Source organism: Netta rufina, assembly GCF_964035555.1.
Source record: "Netta rufina genome assembly, chromosome: 1".
NCBI lineage: Eukaryota > Metazoa > Chordata > Aves > Anseriformes > Anatidae > Netta > Netta rufina.
This window is the reverse complement of record NC_140123.1, coordinates 18,787,795-18,804,261: the sequence shown is the minus strand read 5'-3', so window position 1 is coordinate 18,804,261 and position 16,467 is coordinate 18,787,795. Positions and strand designations below refer to the sequence as shown.

General features: G+C 34.9%; 1 protein-coding gene across 3 annotated transcripts in view; it reads left to right on the top strand.

The window, feature by feature from the left end:
- Positions 1–16,467, top strand: part of PSPC1 (paraspeckle component 1) — a 63,340-nt gene that overhangs the window by 30,052 nt on the left and 16,821 nt on the right. Inside the window, exons 7-9 of one of the 3 annotated variants that reach the window (XM_084284151.1) lie at positions 2,323–2,380; positions 6,468–6,637; positions 9,918–15,598. The exons of 1 other annotated variant lie outside the window; for it this stretch is intronic. In XM_084284151.1, coding sequence (XP_084140277.1) covers positions 2,323–2,380; positions 6,468–6,637; positions 9,918–10,103 — 414 coding nt within the window. In that variant the 3' untranslated portion in view covers positions 10,104–15,598. Of the gene's footprint in view, positions 1–2,322; positions 2,381–6,467; positions 6,638–9,917; positions 15,599–16,467 lie in introns of those variants that run through there. One more of the 3 variants, XR_014618288.1, reaches the window with a different exon arrangement.

Sequence of the window (16,467 nt, the reverse complement as noted above, 5' to 3'; positions counted from 1 at the left end):
GGTCACACGAGAGTAACAACAAAACGTGGGTGTCAATTCCACCCTTCTTGCTTTTTTATTTTACTGCTAACTGAAGACCTTCAGAATTTCAAGCTAAGAAAAAAGTGGTTTATTGTGTGGAGGAATCTTAGTATATATTATAGCTTGCTCGTGCTTTTATTCTTTGCAAAGAAAACTAGTTAAATTTTAGCAAGTAGTAGAGTTTTCTAGCTCTGTACTTTAAAAAAAAAAATAAAAATCCTTTAAGTGGCTTTGTACTTGGCCCTGCCTTGTATGGCATGTTTCACTTTAGGGGGGAAAAAAAAAAACACACAAACAAACAAAAAACCCCTGAATCTTCTAGTGGCATCAGTCCTGACTTTGCATTGCAAGAATTGGAAGCCCCCCAAAGTAGGTTATGTGCAATAATTCAAAATCCAGTGCATTACTCATAGCTAAATAATATTTCTCAGCTTTTTGTGTTTTATCTGAAATCTGTTTTCACCCACATTTATGGCCATGCACATGTGCATGCACAATCCAACTGATATAAACTGGTAGCTATGGTGTCTTTCTGCCGTGCTGGTTGAGTGATTGACATCAGGGATGAAATCCCACTTTTTCCTTTTGCCTCTTGATGTCAGGGCTGAGGTGTAGTAACAGACTAATATCACATACGACCCTGTTGATTCTGCAGCTGCCTATGTGACTGATCCTAGTCCAACAGACATTAAGTGAAATCATCTATGTGACTGATCCTAGTAGGATCAAGTGAAATCAGATGATTTCACTTCATGTCGGTTGACGTTGGAGTGAAGGATCTGACAAAGTCATTGCATGTTCTTTTATAAATGAAATCTACCATAGGTTCTAGTGTCAGAAGTCCTGATTAAAGTGTTCAACAACTGCCTTTTGTAGCTGGACCTTGAATTCAACTCATGTCTTTTAGTTACAAGGCCTTATGTTTCTTCTTTTTCATCTCCACGCTAAAGCATAATCCTTCCAAAAATCTTAAGTACATTTCCTAGGTTAATACAAGTTCCCAGAGACAAAGTCACTGACTCAAGATCCTTTTGTCATACATCTTATGATAATTTCCTATACCAGCATATTTTTGCAAAACTATTGACCCTGTGCTTTCAAATGTTGGATATTGTTGCTTTAGATGTGCAGTTACAGAGGACCTTCAATTTTTGACATCCCAAAACACGTTTCAACTAAAACAAGTTTTGTGAAATTGATTTTTTTTAAACAAACAACAATAACAAAAATATGAATGCAGTTTGACATGACTAATATTCAGTGCAAAAATTCAGTTGGGATAACAGAACTGTTTCCAAAATGTGTCTGAACTTGTAAATCGCAAGTGGAAAAATTTTCAGAATCAGGTAAATTTATTTTGTATACGCTTGTTCTTAATGTGTGTATATTCATTTGATGATGGAATATACTTTAACATTCTTACAGAAAATTCATTACAACCTCTTTTTGGTGCATCATTGTTTTTCACAAGCTGTGAAATTTCTATTTCATCCTTCTGATATAAACAGTAATACCAAACTTCCTTGGAATTATCTGTGCTGGGTGTGCTTTGTTTTCCCTTAAGTGATAACTTTTGCATATTGTTTCACAGCAGGACATGGCTCATGATAGTAATGTCAGAACTTGTTTGCTGTTGGATAATTGAGCATTGATTAAATCTGGATCAATTTCACATGTTAATTGTCTATTTAGTTTAAATGCATGATATGCTGTAAGTTCTTATGCTAGTTTCAAAAACACGGCCAGTGTCTGTACTGAGACAGCAAAAATGTACCACAATTGAGTTAAGTCAAAATTTTTTTTGAACAAAGTTGAATTGGCAGATTGAATTTATATACCGTAACACATCAGAGCTTGGTTTGCAGTCAACACCATCAATTTTGAGTCATGAAGACAGATTTGACTGTATTATTAAACCACAGCCTCTAGGCAACAGTGTTGTAAGATGTCTTTATTTATAATATAAATATACTGCTGATTATTGAAGAACATTGAGTGAAGATGGATTGATTTTCAGTTGGTTACATAACTTTAATGAAACTTTAGATTGTATCTGATAAGTGAAACTTGTGATATTTAACCTTTAGCATTATGCAAAAAAAATGTACTGCATTGTAATATTGAACTTCTACATTTGATATTTATGAAAGTAGAGCAGTATATTTAACTTTATTCCTTGCACAGTTCTGTAATTAACGGGAACTTTAGAAACTTGAGATTTTTTTATTTTCATGGAATATATGGGAATGTTTTAAGTTCTAAGAATGATAGGTTGATCATGAAAACTATGTTTACTTTCAGAGAGAACAGGAAATGAGAATGGGTGATATGGGTCCTCGTGGAGCAATAAACATGGGAGGTAGGGATCTGAAGGAAAAGGCTTCTGTAATGTAAAATTTGTTTTTCTTTGGGACTGTACATGTTACTCAAGTACTATTCATTGGTGACAACTACTGGTAAAATCGAGTAAATAGTATTAGGAAATAAGAAAAAAAATCATACATTTTTATTCTAAACAGTTGTTTTTCTCTGAAAAGTATGTTTTGAAAATTGGTAAGAGAAAGAAAATGATCTTAAAGTTAAGAGAAACCATTAGGCAGGGTAATGCTCTAGAAATTATATGATGCAATACAGTAATGTTCAGTTGTGAAAGTGCTCAGTGTTCTTCTGGAGGGACTACATGATCAGAAAAGTTGGGACTGTAAGTGTAAGCAGTGAAATGATTTACACCTTAAAATAGGTCAGTTCCTGCTGACGTACTTCACAGAAGTTTAGCAAATAAGGTGGTTGGTGTCCTGTTTGCTTACTGCAAGTCTCTATTTGCAAATATTCTCAGTTCATTTTCGTGGTTTAGAGTATTGTCACTGCTAAAAACTGCCACTGTGAAATCTAAAAAAGTATTTTCTTCATCATCAGTATTTGTTCCGTATCTGCAGACTGAAACAATTTGAAATATTACTTAATCAGAATATCTGCTTTTAAACAAGACTGAAATTAAGAATATTTAAAAAATGAAACTATTAACTATCAATATATATCTTTAGGAAGCTCCCTGATGTTCATTAAAAAAAATAATAAATTAGTATTTTGTGTATTTTAAACTTGAAAGTGTATATAAAGCTCAGTAAATGCTGCGGCATGACTTCGAGTAATGTGAATTTATAGACTGAAGTACTTTTTCAGTCCCCATTTCAAATACGTTATCCACCACTTGCATTCACTGACTGAGAAACATTCATAGCCACAAAATGGCAATAGGCTGTTCCATTTGCAGAAAATGAAGAGGCTAAAATAATTCTAACAGAAATTCTTGTAAAGATCAAATTATCTAGAAATAGTAATCTGAAGCATAAATTGCATTTCTTTGATAGCTGCATTTTTACGTATTTTTTTTACATATTGTTTCAGCGTATTCTACTTGAAAATTTCAATCTGTTAGGAGGCTTTGTAATTATTGATATTGTGGAAACTGCTAACACCAGTTTTCCAGATTCGTAGGGTATGCTTTTATTATACAGATTTAAAATATGTATTTATAGTAAAATAAGTATTTATAACAGTCAGTTTCCAGCCCCTTACTTTTCTTGTCAGGTTTTCATAGAATCACAGAAAGGTTTGGATTGGAAGGGACCTTACAGATCATCTAATTCCATCTCCCCCTGCCATGGGCAGGGACACCTCCCACTAGAAGGAAGTTTTAATGCTTAACTATGATATCCGTCATTGTTTTGGTTTGTAGGTTTCTTGCTATGACTTCAGATTTTAAACTTGTTAGAAATAAATGTGTAGCTTCAAAAGGAATTGCTGTAACAGCTAGCAGCTATTTTAAAAAGGGAGAAATAACCCGTACAGAATAGGTAAAGTGTATAGTTTTACAGTAGCTGGATTTTAGGAAAACTCTGCATAGAGACTTTTTTTCCAGACCATTAGCAACCCTACCACCAAAAAACCCCAACCACCCAAACTCAAAACAAATGAATAATTACAAAGCAAAACAAAGCAACCTTCGAATAATGGATGTTTAATCTCTGATCTTAACTTCCTTCCTCACGTAACATTTCTGTTGGACCTGTAACTTAATTTTAACTGGTCTTTCCATGTGCCACTTAAACCTTTTCATAATGTGGGACAGTGGCGAACTGGAGTATCTTTAGTAATGGAAAAACCTACATGATAGTGTTATTAGAAAGCAAGATACCTCTGAGATGGGTTTAACTAGTGTTGGGTTGATGTGTGCAGGACCACTCAGTTTTACATCATCTGCAGCAAACAAGTTCTGAGAGGCTCTGTAAAGCCACAGCACAGCACTTAACTAGATCTGCAGTGATGGGTGTAGTTAATAAATCTCTCTCTAACCTGCAAAAAATAGCTTTTTTGGGAACTATTTCTGCATTGCTGAGGGCTATTGACTGTGACTTATTGCCAGCTGTGCCAAACCTTGGCACATCTGAAGATCAAGGTGCTCTAACAGCCTCTACTGAACTTGTGCAGGACCCTGCTCTCTCCCTGTATTTATACTCCCAGCCTTCCTTCTGACAGAACTTACAGCTTGAAAATGGCTTAATAGTGCAGTGAGGCTTACTGTTATAACACTATTGTGAACTTGATGTCACCCTGGAAGAGGTATGGATATGTTTGTGTGGTATAGAGGGTAAAAACACTGTTGCAGTTGAAGGCTAGTGAACATCACCTACATATGTAGCTGGCTGGCTAAGTTTAATTAGCAGGCTGGTAAGCCATAAAAGGTAATTGAGCATTGACTGTCTCTAGTCATTTTTCACTACCAGCACTGAGTACTGCCAACATGACAGTCATATTAGGGCACTTCTAGCCTTTGAATATAGACGTTTCTCCTTATTTTAGCAATTTAGATTCCTTTTCCTTCCATGTGAGGTCCTTGAATGGTTGATGCTGAAAAATAGTTTTATTGGCTATTCAGCTATAATTTTGTCTTGTATTACAGCACAATCTTTTACTTGCTAAATGAACTGTTCACATTTGTGGGTAGTTAACGATCTGGGTTGAATATGCTGGTATTTTGGCTCCATGTTGTAGGGAGAGGTCTTGATGTATTTAGGACTAAGCTCAGGCAAGTACTGCTTTTTAAAATACTTTTCCCTATTGCTTCTAATAAACTTGTGCAGCACTTTCTGCAGCACTTTCTGATATAAGTGTATGATAGAGAGTCTAAGTTTATGATTTTAGCAGCAGTATCTTGATGTAGTGATCTCAGTGACTGCTGCGATGGGTGCTCAGTGCTGGTAATACAGCTGCAGTTTTGCGTAAGTGCAGATAATCCTGGTACTGTGTTTGTGCTCAGTGACCAGCTTACAGTGGTGGACATGTATATACTTTACTGAAGAAGTTATGAACAGAGGTGAGAGGCTGATTTTTGAAATAAAATGACAATTTTTTTTTAGTCTGGCAAACACGTCTGATCTCTTGATTTATTTTTTTTATGTATGCATTATCATGACTTGAAATATACTCTAGATTCCAAAGGCATGATTTCTTTTATTATCAAATTTCAGATGCGCACTTCTGGTTGAAGAGTGTGCATAACCATTGTGGGGATAAAAGAGTGCATCGCCACCAGTCTTAAAACCAGTCTTAAAGATTGACATCTCATAGTAGCAGGCATAAATGATTTATATAATCAGACTTTTTCTTACAGCATGAAAAAACGTTTTGAATGCAGTTCACTTAAGTGTGTTAGTGGGTGCTGGCAGTGGTGGTTTCTAGCTCAGTGTTGTGACCAAATGACCTCTCCAGAAGAGCCAAAAAGGTTTTTAAGCTTTTCTGCTCCCTCCTCCAGCGAATCAGAATTTTCAAGGAATTTTATCTGTGACTTTAAATTCCAGCAAAACTTCCTTTATTTCTGGTACTTTTACTATAATAACATGCATTTAAATGCAAGATTTCTTTATATCATGTTACAAATATTTCATTATAAAGTTGAGTGCCACCATTGATATCACTTTTATATGGTATTGCAGTGTATTAGTCTAGCATCAGCATGTAACATTAATACTGGTAGAACAGTTCTTGTATATTTACTGTTAAAATCCTGAAAGGGCCGAGTTGCCTTACAGCTATTAATTACTGCAAAATCACTTGAGATTTTTTCTAATTTGTGGTGTGTATAGTGCATATGTATGTGCTATATGAACAGTTAAATTCCTGCACAGAAACAGTACAGCTATATTTAGCTGCAAAGTTCAGGCTTCTCAACTATGGAAGGCAGATTATGCAATGTGATAACAGGGAGTAATTAATCTGTTTAAAAGCAGATGATTGAGGTAAATGTACAGTCTCAAAGAATATATATCTTTTATATTTCAAGTATTGGAAGTCTTGTACATTTGGCTTTTTAAATATTGTAAATTGTTTGTTTATTCTTGTAAAATTCAGATAGGACAGCTCTAAGTATAGATTGTTTTGCATAGATGCGTTTAGCCCAGCACCTGCTGGTAACCAAGGCCCTCCTCCAATGATGGGTATGAATATGAACAACAGAGGAACTTTACCTGGCCCTGCAATGGGTCCTGGTCCTTCCATGGGACCAGAAGGAGCTGCAAATATGGGAACACCAATGATGCCAGATAATGGAACAGTGGTAACGTATCACAAATTTAATTCCTTTGAATAGATGTCATGTCTCATGGCACATATTCGTTACCAAAGATATTTTCACACTGAATAAGAGCATGCTAAATGGTTTTGAGTCTGTTAAAAGTAATTGATAAGACTTGTCCATGAACAACACGCAGAGAAAACCACTATTTGGTCTTAGAAGACCATTATGAAAATCCCACTTCCAGAAGGGTGACTTCTTTGTTCCATAACCAGACTTTTAGAATTGGGATTAGGTTTTATATTATTCATGGTAAAACTTTTCACATGTAACCTGTCTTGAAAAACTTGCTGATAACTTCTCAAAAGTGTTTTCTTTTTAAGAGGAAACCACATACCGGAGTAATCTGTAAACTTTAACGTTTGCTATTTTTTTGTTTTATGAAACTAAATCATATGTATTAGTTTGATTTTCCATAATCAGATGAAAAATTAAATGTTGGAAGTTATGCATAGTGTGAAGATATCTTTGTGTAAACTAGATTTTTTTTAAAGTGACTTCAGTGTTTTTGTACTACTTTTCTAATGGTATTGAAAAAACAAGATTGACAGTAAACACTTACAGAATAGGTATGTCAACAGCTGTTAGTCATAACTGTCATGTCAACACGGGAAAATAGTCTTGCCCAGTTGCCAAGGGTACTAGGAATGAATGTAGGGTATACATCTGGAATTTTTTTATCAATAGAGGATATGCTATTGGGCTCCAATTAAAACACTGGCCATTTTTGCTCTGTTCTTACAGCCAGTCATTTTTCCTAGCTGTAATGTCTTTTGTAGAGAAACAATTATAGCATTTTAAACCTGAAATTTATGTATGTTTAAGTATTCTTTTGTAAGCAGATGTTCTGGCAGTGGTGTGATATAAAGGAGTATGAGGTATAAGCAGTGATTCCATTATAGTTTTATTGGAACACTGAGGCACTTTGTAGCTGTAAATTTTATCTATGCCTTCTCAATAGCATCAGTCTCTGAGCTATTCTATAAAGAAATTTTGACAAAATCCTTTGTTCCTTAAAGGAAAATACGATTTTGATTAAGTGCTAAATGCAGAATGAGTCCGGTCTTCACCAGTGCAAGAAGACGACCTTATTTCATGTCATAGTGACCAGCTCATTTGATTGTGTGACTTCTCACAAGGATGGGGATGTGTCCGCTCAAAACTGGTGTTACTGACTGGTCACCTCTGGAACATACTTTTGTGATTTTATAGACACTGAAAAAAGAGGTGTGTGTGTGTAGGGGGGAAAGCATGCTGTCTTGATATCATGATATCAATCTCAAATTGTTTTTCTACAAAAAGTCATTCCAGTTATGGAAATGTAGAGAATGGAATCTACTGACACTTCAAAATGTGCTTTTTAAAAACAAAAATTTAACTTGCATTTTCTTCTGCACACCACTAAAGGGATGAATTAATTGCTTCTCTTTTTTCATTTTGTAGTTTCAAGGTTTTTAATTTGGGGGCAGGCCCCTACAGAAAGGCATGCCCTTCTTGTGTTTTTGTTGCTGCTAGAAAGACACTTCAAAGAGTCTGTGAGGGCTGTCTACTGAAACACAGTTAATTTCCATTTCTGTTAAGAGAAATGGAGAATACAACTTACAGACCAGAAAGGTGGTTTTCATCTTTTAAAAATTAAGCGTTTTTATAAATTATATAGGGAAAATTGGAGTAAACTGCTTTTTTTGTTCTAGTTTTACTGCCATATTTTGAAATATATGTGAACATAATGTTTTTAAAATAGCTTTGTTTTCCTCACAGCTTATTGTAGGTAGTTTACTACCTACTGGATAGAGGAGTCTTGTTGGAAAGAGTTGTTTTTGTCCAAAAGTTAAATGGTAAAATTTAACAGGAGTATGCGATGAGCTATTTTTTAAAGTTCATATCCATCACTAGCAAGCTGTAAGCATTTAAGACACTTAAAAAATACGTATTTCTAACCAGTGCTGCAGATTTTAAGGTTCTTTGAGGGCAGTAGTAGATCTTTATACAGCTGTTGAATAACTGTTTTTCTTGTACAATGTGAACTTTTAAATAAGCACACACACACACACATATATATATATAAACATAAACCATGTTCTAAATTCTATAGAACTTTATATAGATATAATACTGCTTTTAAATAAAAATATATGCATATATAGTTATGAATTAGGTGACTTCTGGAACTCTTGAGCTCTACTACTATTCCTGAAGTTAGACTTCTGAAAAACTATTCTGATTCAGGCATATAAATAGCGAGACAGTCTTTAATGTGCCTTTTCAACTCTGGATACCTGGGCAGTTACGTAGCGCTCTGCTCAGAAGGAATTTCTACTGAAAGTAACTGTCCTCAACAGCTGAAGGATGAGTTATTTAAAGATCTGCTTGTACCATACATCCATGCTTTTAATGATTTAACTTATGTTGAGGTAATGTTTTAAATTTCATTGTGTAGGGTTCTGTTTTTAGACACACAAATGCTGAATTATTAAGTATTCAGATGTATGTTTTCAGTTTTGAGTCTGAATTGTTAATAGTCAAGACTGTTTAAGCACATACACCTTAATGTTGAGTATGGAAATAAGGAACATGTGCAACATTAACTGGATTTTCATCTTCTATTGATGCTTCAGGTTAAATTTCACTTTTAAACTAAGCATAGTCCAACTATGCATTGTATCACTAGTTACACTAGTTTATTTGAATTGGGATTTAAAAGTCTGTTTAAAGATCCCTGAAGTGCCATACAAAAGGCTGACACCAGGTAGTATGGACTGAAATGCATTTAATCTACACGTTTGTGGAAATGTAAGCCTTCAGGTTATTTCACTGTTAAAAGAATAAACCTGCAGTCTCTAGAAATACAAAAGCTCAACTTTTTTTCTAGTTTGACAATATTTCTGTGTCTAACTCCTTTAACAGAGAAGCATTGTAGTTGGTATGTTAGGACTCGGGTATGAAATCACTGTTTGCTCTTCTGTTACGTAGAGAATATGTATTGTTCAGATGTGCTTGAAAGGATGAAGTTACATTCAGCACCAGAGTTGGTTTGCATACTTAAATTTCTAATTTTTCATTTACTTTACAAAGTTGGAGGGTAGCATTAGCAGTCTTTAATTTCCAGCTCCTTTTTGATAATAACTAATTGAATTGCTCCTTTCTTCCCCTCTATGTGTGATCCTGATTCTGCTGGACTATCTGCTGACCTTCCTGCCAACATCACTTGTGGGTTTTGTTGTAACTTACATTTGGCACGTTCCAAATGGACTTGTATTAGCATAATGAGAGATTCCCTCAAGGAGGTCCATCACAGATGGGTTCACCTCTGGTTAGTAGAACGGGCTCTGAAACTCCTCAGCCGCCAATGAGTGGTGTAGGTGCCGTGAGTGGTGGACCTGGTGGCTTTGGTAGAGGAAACCCAGGGGGCAACTTTGAAGGACCTAACAAGCGTCGCAGATACTAAAACTTATTTCATTCCTTACTGTTAAGAAATTCCGGTAAAAATATACGGTGATATGCCTTTATAATTTTAGCTGTTATCTGGAAACGGTTTTATTGTTATTGTAGTCTTTAAAACGGTTTCTTTTGTAAAACTTTTTTGTATTCAGTCATAGGCTTTGTAGTATAGAGCAGAAATGATGCAGATCATTATGTAAGGCAATGTGTTTGTGACTAGCAAAATACAATGTGTGACTATGCTGTAAAACATGCAGTTATCTGATTACAATAAAATATAAAAATCACTTGAAAGGATTTTGGGAATGTTATTACTAATACTGGGTGAGAATAATTTTATGCTTAATTATAAGTGGCATTTTCTTAGTATGTAGCTTCTACTGTGTGTCAAAAAAATCTATTAATAGTGAACGTATTCAGCTAGAAGTGCATGTTGCAGTACATACTATGAGAACTTACATTGCAACTGCTTACCTTTGCTTCAACTTTTAGAGCATCAAGTTTTATACAAAGTGTTTTCTTAAGGACACTGTGTCCTCTTTTGTTTCAGTCTCCCTCTGCAAACTTAGTCACAGCAGACTTACAGTGTATCTGTCATTCAAATCACTGAAAAAAATAACTTTGGAGGAAAGAAAAACTAAACGAAAAACATAAAACCTCTGGAAAAGGAATCTGTATGTTTACTTTATTCATGATGGTATGAATGAATTTACCTAAACTATACTTGTGCAGAAGAAAAATTGTTGTGACATGAGTGTGTTGTACTGATTGTTAAAGTATCCTGTCATCGAAGGGAGGAAACACTTGTTCAAGCTGGTTTAAAGCCTTCCACTGATGTACGATGCATTATTATAGATATATATTTCCCCCACTGGTTGCATTGAAACAAATCTGTTATCATCAATTAACTGTTTAATTCAGAGGCAAATAGGGGTTTTCTAGTTAAAATGGTTGTTTGCTTATAGCAGAGGATTCATATGCATCTAGAAGGACTTGCACATAAGTATTCTTGAAAAATGTTTTGCAGAATGATAAATTTGGAAAATATCCATTCCCAACACAACACACACTAGTTTTGCAGAATGAGTATTGAGATTGGAACTAATGATAAAGCTGCTAAGAAGCTTCTTATGTTCAGATTTCAGCAGTCATGGAAGATGATGGAAAAGGCCTATTGGTTCTATTCCTGTAATGGCAAGAAAGTAGGGATATGTTTGGTTACTATGGCTTTTTTTTTCCTGTGAAAGTGTTTTGTTTTGCATCTGTTCTTACGTTTTCTCAAGTAGAAATAATTAAAATTTATATGCATGAATAGTGATACTAAATTGCTTCAGAACTGATTTAAGATAACATTGTGCCCTAATTATATTGGAATGGTATGTATGTAGCTCAAAGCATGGGATGCAAGCAGCAGAGAGCATGTATGTGTTACTCTTTAATATAGCAGTGATGGTCTTGGTGAATTTAACTGTGAGTAAATGAGTAAAATTAAAAAAAAAAAAAAAAGGCATTGCTAACATTTTGGAAGAATACTGTTTGAATTGCCGATGTTGTATGGCCAAAGGTAATGCGAGATTGTTTTCTTAGAATTCAAGAGTTACCATATGAATAAGTCCTCACTTGTGACATCTCTAATTACTAAACATTTTCTTCTTGACTATCTTTAATACTGCCTTTTTTGCTCGGAGATGCATGCCACGTTATGCAATAGCGAGTTAGGTTTAAAGTCTGACATACTGTTCCCTCCTTGATACACGTATCACGTTACAGCACTCATTCTTCCAGAAAAAACACCTGCAACTGCTTTTCTTGAGCATACTGGTCCTGGAAATCTAACATTTGGGAAAATTGCTGCTTTTTCACTAGGTATAAATTAGTATTTAGAGCAATTACTTAAGATTTCTGCTTTCATGTTCTGCATTCAGTTGAAAATGCAGTTTACATTAGTGTGTATTAAGGTGTGTAAATACTATTTTGTCCCATCTTTTCAGGCCTTGTTTTGAACATAGCATTTTTATGGGGATTGAGAAAGATAGGTGAGGTTATTAATTCCAAACTGCAAAGCTGTGAGGGGAACATGTTTTAAACAATGTAACCTGAACTAGGTTCAGGAGGCTTGTTCCTTTTTTTTTTTTTTCCCCAAGGAGAAGGCTGTGTCACTTGGCCCTTTTGGCCAACTCCCGTGTATTCAGGTAGATAAGCTAGTATCTCTGTAGTATCTAAATGTGTTTCAGAAGTTCATTAAGCATACCTAATCTGCGAGAAGTGCTTCCTTCTTCCCCAGCCAGCCTCAGACTGTCTTAAGTGCATATGTTTGCACTGCATTTTTTTTTTTTTTGCTAACAAACCAAGCTATGTATTTACTTGAAAGTTCCTGTATACTTTAAGTGTAACACTGGTGATCTTCACTCCATACTTAATAGCCACCATCAATATTAAAACTTTTGGTCATAAATGGCTCTGCTGCATGCTAGAATGCATGTTTATCTGCTGTCCTTACTACAGAAAATCATCTAGTCTTTAAATATCCATGTAACAAGCCTTTAAGTCTGGAAAGAAATATAGAAATGTTGAATTTGGATGCACTTTAAACATTTTATGAATTACTTTTGTAGCTAATGACAGGCTGCTAAGTTCTGCTCTGAATAAAATTTTTCTTAGGACTGTCTGGCCATGTTGATTGTATGCAGCTCAATGGTAAAGGCAGTGCTTTTCATTTTGCCATATGTGGTAGTAACTGGCTAGCTCTTCAGCAAACAATTTTGTTAAAAAAGGATTGGTCCTAATTAAATTGTTAAAAATGGTAGGGAGATATGGCCGACCAGTGTTTTTGCTTGAAGATACAGCCCATATGCTGGAAGTGATTTATTTTTCTTGTTCCTCATCAAGCTTAGTAGTAGCTTATCAGCTTTTCTTGTTCCTCATCAAGCTTAGTAGTAGTTTATCAGCTTTTCTGTGCACACATATACTGAAGTTCTGAACTCTTACCATTTTTGCTGGGGCAGTGCAAATGATCTTGCAAAGGATATGAGATTGTAATGGAATTACTTCTGGTATTTTCTGAGTTTTTAGATTATTCTTGAAATCTTGATATAAATTGCTTAATTTTTTTATGAGATACAACTTCAGTACTTGAATATAGTAAAGCTTAAATATTTGTATTACTATTCCATATAAGTAAAAAGCAAAGCTGACCTTAAGTTGTTTATTGTCTACATCTATATTTTATCCAGTTCAATCTAAAGATACACCAGACTGGTGACTCCTATTAGAAAAGGGGTTATAACAGATGGCAAAGACACAATATAAAATGAATATTATATGAACTTAATTTTAACCATGCTCAACAGGATTTTGTAGTCTGCACTCATTGAGATCCATAGTATATTGTCATAGGTTAAAATTTATACCAAACTCATTGTTCCCTCTTTAGTGTCTTTTCTCAAAGTTTAAAGAAAAATTACGTATTCTTTTAACAAATGATGACACAAAAATGCATCAACTCCATGAAGTACTGATTGATAAACAGTTGCAATATGCCTAGAGATAACTTGGCCCAAAAAATGATGAAGTAATTGATCTAAAAGAACATTCTTAAGTAAAAAATAAAACCACAACAGCCTTACATTTTGATGTGAGATGCTCAGCAAATAAATGGTGTGCTCTGAAGGCATGAAGGTCATTTTACTTAAGCATATTGAGGGAACAAATTTTTTTGGCATACAATTTCCTATGAAGAAAAAATGTATATTAGATAAGTCTTTTCTCCAATTAATATTCAGCAATGGAGCTATTAAAATAGCAGGGAAGGCCAGGTGGTGACTAATAGGGTCAATTTCCATTGGGCCATAGGTGTGGATGGATGCTCAGCGCCATTCCTAGGCGTGGAGTGGTGCCAATCCATACGTAATCTCACACAGCCTGCATCCAGAGTGTCTCGTTAGCTCATGCTTTGGGCTAGGACTGGGGGACTTGATAGCATATTTTCCAAATGCTCTTTAACTGTTTCCTTAGGTGCCCTGAATTTATTGATTTGGGCACTGTGCTGCCATTAACGTGAAAAATTATTTTGGGATTTGGTGCTTTCCTTGGGGTGTTAGCTTTGCTCTAACATGAGGGAGTATCAGTCCAACCTGCCTCATCCATCAGTAGTGGGGAGGCAGCGAGTGTGGCCTGGGAAAATACAGGGGTCGGACATTGCTCTGTTAAGTTGTTGGTTATTTCTTTAATGCTCTTTTGGCAGCAAACACAGGACTGCCTCATCCCCAAAGTATTTGTTTTCATTAAAATCAATTTGATGAAATGTGAGAATTCAATAACAGTAGAATGATTGAGTTGCATTACTTAGTCATGTATAATGTTTTTTTCCCATAGGATTGCCTTTTTGCTGCCTTTTAGGATACACCATAAAATATACTTAGGTGGCCTCTCAGTTTGGCCTTTTGCTGAAGAAATTTGTTGTGTAAATTTGTATTTTTTCCCCGTAGAATGTTTTTAAAATCATAGCTGAAGACTTTTTTTTCTAAAAATTTAAGTTGTAGGATAGACTGAATATCCAATTTTCACAAAACAATACTTTCATCTTAAATACACATGAAACAAGCCTTCTGTGTGTTCATTTTTCATGGGATAGATTTAATAGGTCTTTTCCATCTTGAACTTCCTTAAGCTGTGATTAATTGAAATTTGGAGGTATTCATATTAATTACTTTAGCCTGATGTCTAAAGGTGGCAGGAGGATGACTTTCTTCAGAAAAGCAATTAACAGCAACCTTTTTTTCTCATTGAAGGAAAAAAAAAAAAGAAAAATCGTTTGGAGATAAAAACAGCATACATATTGGTAAAATAATTTAAAAAACTGCTATCATATAATGATTTTTATGCCCATATTGCATTAACAGGGAAAAAATAAAGCTTTATGAACCTGAGTAAAAAAAATCTGAGTAAAATCGTGCTGGTTTGTATGTAGTCCCTTAAATAGGGGACAAAATGCCCGTAATAAGAGGTATGAGATTGAAAAGGAACTTCACTGTGTTACTGCATCCAGGTGTTGATGATTTCTATCACTTTGTGTTGGTAAACGGTTTGTCTAGAGCTTCTATTGTTTGTAGTTCTTCTAGTGTGCTTTTTTATATCTAATTTCTGTAGAGTAAAACATAGCTGTATAATTTGAATTTACATGCTAAATGTATGTGAGACATAAAGTGCTTGACTTAAGAACAGTGAGAATAAAGATGTTGTCCTTGCCATTGATTTCTCAGTAAAAAAAAAAAAAGATTGCACACAACCTTGAACAGGAGTAAGTGTGAAGTCTTGTATGTAAGTTGAAAACAGGGGAAGGGGGGAATAAAGAAACATAAAAATAGGAGAATTGTGGTTTACTTTTGTATCTTCACTAGATATACAACAGTAACTTGAAATCTTGTTCTACATGAAAATCACAAGCTCATGGTAACGGAAAACAAAGAAATACCAGTTACACTAGTGTTTTTCATTTTTTAAACCTCGAATTTAGCATTTTGCAGACCGCCAAGGAAAATCAGAAGAATTGAAATGAATTAATAAATGGATTTTTTTTAAATACTCATGAGTTACAGGGATGGTCATTGCAATAGGCTATGTTCTGTGTTACTCTTGCAAAGTTCTTCTGTAGGACTTGAATTTTGTCTGGTTACAGCAACTGCCTACAGTGCACAAGCCTCATGGTTTTGTAAGTATGAAACAGCTGATTTTAGAATGGTTAGCTTCTGGGAATCCAAACTTACACTTAGGTATTATAGCCAGAGAAGCAGCAAACAGTGTAAGGGGAAAGAATACTGAGTATTTCCTGGTGTTTATGGAATAGAATTAGGGTATTCTCCTCAGTTTCTTTAGCCCTAATTTCACTGTAATAATTTCTGCGGAAGGGACAGTAGTTTTAGTGAACATTTTTGGGAAAAAATGGTTTTCTTTAAATGACCACATACTGTTAAGGTGGAAATAGGAAACATAATCAGTCTCAAGATGCAGAAACCACAAGCATTTATTATAATTCCTTTGCAGATGATTGTTCTTCGTGTTTTTGGCATTTTAACGTGCTTCCTTGTTTTTTTAAGCTCCAGTATGGATACTGCTGTTCCTCCATTATTTGCTGTAAAAGGATTTATTCTGCAGTGCTGTTGCTAAGCTTAAATATTTGATCTAGTGTAAAATTCCAGAAAAACCTTGTGTAAACCAGTTATTGCAGTACTGCAAAGTGTAGTCTGAACTACCAGCTGGAAGTGGTCTTCTAAGCTGCTTACAAATGTTTTACATATTTGTATGCTGTTGGGAAATCACCAACAAATCTGAAATCTATGTACATTTTAAAAAACGGTAATTCAATACAATTG